At 39.7% G+C, this 7,500-nt stretch overlaps 1 protein-coding gene across 4 annotated transcripts in view; it reads right to left on the reverse strand.

Annotated features, from left to right (window-relative positions):
- Nucleotides 1-7,500, reverse strand: part of LOC149130594 (uncharacterized) — a 26,949-nt gene that overhangs the window by 4,471 nt on the left and 14,978 nt on the right. For all 4 annotated transcript variants that reach the window (XM_089343842.1, XM_089343844.1, XM_089343843.1 and 1 more), the window contains one exon: nt 4,802-4,980. In XM_089343842.1, coding sequence (XP_089199968.1) covers nt 4,802-4,980 — 179 coding nt within the window. The remainder of the gene's footprint in view (nt 1-4,801; nt 4,981-7,500) is intronic.

Below are 7,500 nucleotides of genomic sequence, written 5' to 3' on the forward strand. Positions count from 1 at the left end.
CAATACGGTGAAATTACGTGATACAGTAGAGCTGCCAGTGTTGAAGAAATCTAGTCAACTGATAGAATTTCGTTGCTTTTTAGTATTTGTCGTCTAAACGAAATGATTGTTCGAGACGTTTATCGCAGTCTATGGCGTTAAGTTAGGTTGGATATACTGATTAATATTTGTTACAAACAATTCTCCTCTCGGTAATAGCTAAAAATGAAATGGAGTAAGAATTTTTATATACTTATATCCATCCACTGAGAAGTAGTTCGTGCTGGACGTTAGCAAATCATTCCATGGGGAACTTTTCAGGTTTTGGGCAGAAAACCAGTTTTGAACGCTTGTATTTCGTCCATTAAACACCATCTTTACTACTGTTTGTTGGTTTTCGTATAATACAAGTTTCACAACCATATGTGCGCGATATGGTGATCTCATATCAAGATAAACAGTGCATGACCTCGCAGGTGGGGCCCAGTTAGAATTTTCTTCAGGTCGAGTAGCCCATCCCGCTCAAAAGGTGTGTGTGTGTGTGTGTGTGCGCGCGCGTGTGTGTGTGTGTGTATGTGTGTGTGTGTGTGTGTGTGTGTGTGTGTGTGTGTGTGTGTGTGTGTGTGTGTGTGTGTGTGTGTGTGTGTGTGTGTGTGTGTGTGTGTGTGTGTGTGTGTGTGTGTGTGTGTGAAAGCGTGCGTGTGTATATATACTTAAATATTCATAGGAATAGAGAAATGATAGAAAACGGCAGGAACGAAATTATTCAAACTCACTACAATTGTTTCCAATCATTTTTACTCAAGTATTGCGTTGGTGAGATAAGTCATCATTATCATCCATCCTCAGGTGAATTTTTTACATAAATCTTTCGCAATATCCTACAGTCATTTGACAGTGACAGTAGGATGTTACATAGCCAAACAACTACATATGTTTCATTATTCTTCAGCACATGACGCCACACTACCGATGTAACTAGAAGGTGCAACTGAAGGGCAAGCATGGAGCAAACACATCGTCAGACAATAGATAAAGAAATACAAGTTAGAGACAAGCAGTAATCAAAGGGAAGCAGATGACAGAGTAGGGAATGGGGTGATGCCAGTGGTAGGCATACCCGCAGAGTGGACTAATATTTATAGAGGTGAGGTTAGCCACTGGGTAAGAAATGGGATGTCGGTCTTTTTCATTTGTCCATGTAAGAGTGGATGGCACAGCGAGCAGATTATTTCCGGCAAGAAAAAGTGGTACAATGAAACAACTTATGAGGCAACATCACCATCATATTCACATACGACACGTTGGTCAGTAAAATGTCTATTTGCCCCACGCGTGCGCACACGCCTACATACGTGCATTCACACACACACACACACACTCGCGTACACACTTGCGTATATATGTGTGTAGACACATACATACATGCACGCACAGAAATATATATATATATATATATACACAAGCGCAAGTACAGGAGTATACATATATACATACAAACCTGTAACTAAGTATACATATACATATACAGAGGTTGGACAAAATAATGGAAACACCTAGCATCGTAGCATCATAATTTTGAAATATCTATAAAACCGTCAAAAGCTTATTTATTTATTTTTTTTTTTTTCATTATTAGTGTTACTTAATACGTTATGCTAAAATTGCTGTTTATTTTCAGATATCATCAGACAAAGGTAATTAAAATTCATTGAAATGACAGATCTGTCGGACTTTCAAAGAGGTCAAATTGTTGGTGCTCGTATGACAGGTGCTAGCGTAACGAAAACAGCCGAAATGTTCGGTGTATCAAGAAGTACTGTCTCAAAAGTAATGACAGCCTTTGAGAAAGAGGGAAAAGCTCCTCGTCGAAACAAAACTCCGGAAGAAAACCAAAACTTTCAGATAGGGGCCGGCGGCCTCTTACGCGAATCGTTAGAAAGGATCACAAAAGTAAAGCTCCAAAAATTACTGCAGAGCTTAATGACCACCTCGAGAACCTAGTTTCCACAAAATCTCTCTGCTGGGAGCTGCACAAAGCTGGATTTCATGGAAGGGCTGCAATCAGAAAACCACTGCTTACAAAAATAAATGTTGCAAAGCGTTTAGAGTGGAGTAAAAACCTACAGAATTGGTCACTAGAGCAGTGGAAGAATGTTAGTTTCTCGAACGAGTCATCCTTTACCTTATTTCCGATTATGGCTGAGTATACGTGTGGAGACAGCCAAAAGAAGCATTCTTCCGACTGTTAAACATGGAGGAGGATCTGTGATGATCGGTGGCAGGGGCTATATCATGGAAATCCGCCAGTCCAATGATTTCCTTTCATGGCAGAATTAATAGTCAAGACTATTTAGGCATTTTTACCTGATCAAATTCAGCCTATGGTTGCGGAATTGTTTCCGGAGGGAAACGCAATCTTTCAGGATGATAATGCACCAATTCACACAGCTAAAGTTGTTACTGAATGGCACGAGGAACATTCTAACGAAGTTGAACATCTTATCTGGCCACCACAGTCCCCAGATCTCAATATTATTGAACATTTATGGTGCATTTTAGAAAAACAAGTAAAGAGTCGATATCCTCCACCATCATCACTACAAGAACTGGATACTGTTTTAGCTGAAGAATGGACAAAAATTCATTTGAAAACAATTCAAACTTTGTACGAGTCCATACCTCGTAGAATTCAAGCTGTAATTACTGCCAAAGTCGGTCCTACCCCATATTAAAATAATTTTGTTTGAAATTTTAAGGTGTTTCCATTATTTTGTCCAAGCCCTGTATATGTGTGCGTGTGTGTGTGTGTGTGTGTGTGTGTGTGTGTGTGTGTGTGTGTGTGTGTGTGTGTGTGTGTGTGTGTGTGTGTGTGTATGTATATAAGAAGTGCGTATAATTATGAGTAAATCACAATTATAACGGAGAGGGTTGCAAAATTCCTTACATGTCTAGAAATAGCAGTCAAAACCGCTATAAAGTCACTATGACCACTCATATTTTATCTCTTCGCAATAAAGCTGTCGGCGGGCGACATAACATGAAATTCAAAACTTATATAAAAGGTTTAATCTCTATTGCAATTTCGAAATTAGGAACCAAAACTGTCCCACTCTTCTCTTCAGAACATTCCTGTAGATACAAATTAACATCAAAAAAATATATATATACCTTGGGGCACACCTGTGTCCCGACCGGCAAGAATAATGTGTCAACCTCTATCTACACATTGAAATTCTGCATTCCAACGTCAAGCACAGAGTCTATAAGAAAAGACCATCAAATCGAGGCACAACGATACACCGGATAGAGGTTCAGATATTATTTTTGCCGCTCGGGACACATGTAAGCCCCAAGGCTTTGTATCTACAGGAATGTTCTTCTAAAGATAAGAATGGGACAGTTTTGGTTTCTAACTTCGAAATTGCAATAGAGATTAAACCTTTTATTTAAGTTTTGAATTTTGTCATGTCGCCCACCGACGGCTTTATTGTGAAGAGATAAAATATGCGTAGTTATTGTGAGTTTATAGCGTTTTTGACTGCTATTTCTGGACATGTAAGGGTTTTTGCAACCCCTTCCGTTATAATTGTGATTTATTCATAATTGTACACACTTATGAATTCTTTTGATTACATATTTGGCCATTGATATATCAATATATATAATACAGAAGATGACTGTCTGTCTGTGTAACTGGATGCATTTCTACGTTTTACAACCGATTTTCACCAAATTTCATACATAGGTTTCTTATTTCTTTATTGCCCACAAAGGGCTAAACATAGAGGGGACAAACAAGGACAGACAACGGGATTAAGTCGATTACATCGACCCCAGTGCGTAATTGGTACTTAATCTGTCGACCCCGAAAGGATGAAAGGCAAAGTCAACCTCGGCGGAATTTGAACTCAGAACGTAAAGACAGACGAAATACCGCTAAGTATTTCGCCCGGCATGCTAACGTTTCTGCCAACTCTCCGCCTTAATTTCATACATAGGTTTCTGAAGTCCTATTACGCATCGTAGGCTATTTTATGTTCCTGTACATAGATTGTGTCCCCACCCCGGGGCAGATAACCCTCTTAAGCCTATCTCTTGGAGTCAGCAGTACTACTGCATAAACGCCCCACAATTCCTGCAGTTTGCTTCCTGTCTTCACCAAAATTCATCTTTTGTTTGCTTATGGCCTACAAATAAAGTTGCAGGCATGCTTTTTCGCAGAAATTCAGGTAGGGGACCCCTTGGGGTTGGGGCAGTAAACCGATTTTGATGAATGTTGAAGTTTATATCATCAATGCAACAAACCGTCTCATAACTGCTTGAGTTGGTGTTTGGTTTTCATGAAACGTGACGTATTTATTACCCATGGCTCACAGAAGAAGGTGAACACATGAACTTTTACTTGAACTTATCAAGGGGACCTCTGAGGCAGCCAGTAATCCCCTTCGACTTATCTGTTGAAGTTCACATTAACATTGTATTAGTACCTGATAACTTTTGAAGTTTATGTTCGATTTTAACTTTACGAGACACATTGGTTACCCATTGCCTAAAGATGATGTTGGAGACACTGTCTATACCCGGAATAAGCAAAGCGACCCCCAGGGGACAGTAAGACGCGACGAATCATTTATTGAATCTGGCTATTGTAATAATTAATATTGCATAATTAATATTTGGCTGAAGTAACAGAGTGAATGAAGAGCTAGAGTTTCGTGCGTTAGCATATCACACTAAAACCTAGGTATATATATAAAATGTTTGTGTGTGTGTATGTGTGTGCGTATGTGTATGTGTGCGTGTGTGTGTAAATACGTACCTCATAAATCGGAATCTGTTCCCAGACGTCAAGAATGGAGTGTCGGAAGAAATTAGGGCAATAAATTCCGATGCAAGCATCCACTTTCCATAATGCTCGATCTCCTATATTTAGAAACGATCTATAGACATCCGAACCAGCTCCCTTTGATATGGAATATACTTTTATCCAGTGGTTTCCTGAAAAAAAAACCAGAAGCAGTAGTACCACCAGCATTAGCAGCAGTAGTAATAGTAGTAGTAGTCTTTTCTTTATTGGCCACCAGGCCCGAACACAAAATAATATGGACAATACAACACGAGGGGCAAGTGGACTGTGGCATAACATTTGTGTAGAAAAATAGATAACAATAGCAATTATCAACATAGGCGGCGCAGGAGTAGGTGCGTGTGGTAAGTAGATTTCTTACCAGCCACATGGTTCCGGGTTCAGTCCCACTGCGTAGCACCTTGGACAAGTGCCTTCTAGTATAGCCTCGGGCCAACCAGAGCCTTGTGCGTGAATTTTGTAGACGGAAACTGAAAGAAGCCCATGGTGTATATATATATACATCTGTGTGTATGTGTGAGTGTGTATGTGTGAGTGTGTGTGTTTGTGTGTCTGTGTTTGTTCCCCCACCATCGCTTAACAGCCGATGTTGGTGCGTTTACATGCCCGTAACTTAGCGATTCGGCAAAAGAAACCGATAGGATAAGTACTAGGCTTACAAAGAATAATTCCTGGGGTCGATTTGTTCGACTAAAGTCGGTGCTCCAGCTTGGCTGCAGTCAAATGACTGATGCAAAAAGAATTAAACAATAAAGTTCCTCAAAAGGTGTGGCGTTCCTCTCAGGGCCCACCAAGAAACTGGTCACCCCGACCGCCAAGGGCACCTCAGGCGGGCGCCTCATTCCCTCTCGACCCCTCCGGCCTGCAAACGCATGTTCAGAACAAGCCCATTGATACAGGCCATCCTTGATACATTCACCCACCTTTCGAAAAAAAAAAAATTGGGAGACAGCACATCTCTCGCCACTTTCTTTTTTAAGGGGAACTTGAAAAAGTCGTTAAAGGCTTGACCTTTCAACTATCTCTTTCTCTATAGCTCCCAAGCAGAGGAAAAGAAGGTAGCGGGGTAATCTTCACGAGGAACTCGGCTGATTACAGGATCCTGGCTACACGGGTCACAGCTGTTAATAATAATAACAATAATAATAATAATAATAATAATAATAATAATAATAATAATAATAATAATAATAATAATAATAATAAAAAGCTGGCAGAAAACTTTGACAACATAATAGCAGATCCAGAGACAATGCCTGAATGGCTCACAAAAGGGAAAACCATCTTAATCCCCAAATCCACGGAAACGGAGAAACCACAAAACTATAGACCTATAACCTGTCTCCCTACGATCTACAAAGCCTTTACTGCAATAATATCGCAGAGAGTGAGTAAACACCTGGAAAATAACAACCTGTTTCCAGAAGAGCAGAAGGGACGCTGCAAGGGCTCATACGGCTGTAAAGATCAATTATTGATCAATAAAGCCATAACTGAAGACAGCCGCAGAAAGAAGAAAGGCCTCAGTATGGCCTGGGTGGACTACCAAAAGGCTTTCGACAGTGTTCCCCACACGTGGATTCTGGAAACACTAGCCATAAACAAGGTGGCACCAATTATCATAAAATACATAGAGCACTCAATGAACAAATGGCAGACAGTGCTACAGCTCCAAACAAAAGAGGGACTTGTGAAAACGAAAGCCATCCCCATTAGAAGAGGAATATTCCAGGGAGACACGCTCTCTCCTCTCCTGTTCTGCCTGGCACTCACACCTTTAACAGAATTGCTAAATAGAACTGGATGCGGTTACAAATGCTATGGAAAAACAGTCAGCCACCTTCTATATATGGATGACCTAAAATTATATGCAAAAAACGACAAAGAGCTAGAAACACTACTACAGACAGTACACGGCTTTACCAAGGAAATAGAAATGAAATTCGGATTAGAAAAATGTGCCAAAGCAACCCTGAAAAGAGGAAAATTAGTTAAAAGTAGCAATATAACACTAGATAAAGCCAATGAAATAAGAGAACTAGACGAAAGCCAACCATATAAGTATTTAGGAGTCAATGAACTAGATAGGATACAACATATACAAATGAAAGAAAAAATAAAGAAAGAGTACTATAGACGAGTTAGATCAATACTAAAAACAAAGCTCAATGCTAAAAACAAGATAATGGGTATCAACACTTTAGCTGTCCCAGTTATAAGCTACAGCTACAACATCCTTAACTGGACACTAAACGAACTATGTAAAATAGACAGGAAAACAAGAAAAATAATGACAGGATATAGGATGCACCACCCAAAATCTGACATAGAAAGGCTATATATACAACGCACAGAAGGTGGCAGGGGTCTTATACAGCGAGAAAACTATTATAAAATAACCACCATAGGACTGCAAAAATACCTACTCAAGAAGCAAGGGAAACTAATACAAATAGCCACAAAACACGAGCAAAACAAAAAACTGTTTTCAGTATTTAAGGAAGCTGACAAATACAAACAAGAAATCAATCTACCTAACAAATACGAAGAAGAAGAAGAAGAAGAAGAAGAAGAAACAACAAAAGCTATAAAACAAATGAAATTCAAACTAAAACTAGAACGGCAACGGACCATGATAAAACGATGGCAAG

The sequence above is a fragment of the Octopus bimaculoides genome, chromosome 28 (genome assembly GCF_046866305.1).
Source record: "Octopus bimaculoides isolate indiv1 chromosome 28, ASM4686630v1, whole genome shotgun sequence".
NCBI classification, from domain to species: domain Eukaryota; kingdom Metazoa; phylum Mollusca; class Cephalopoda; order Octopoda; family Octopodidae; genus Octopus; species Octopus bimaculoides.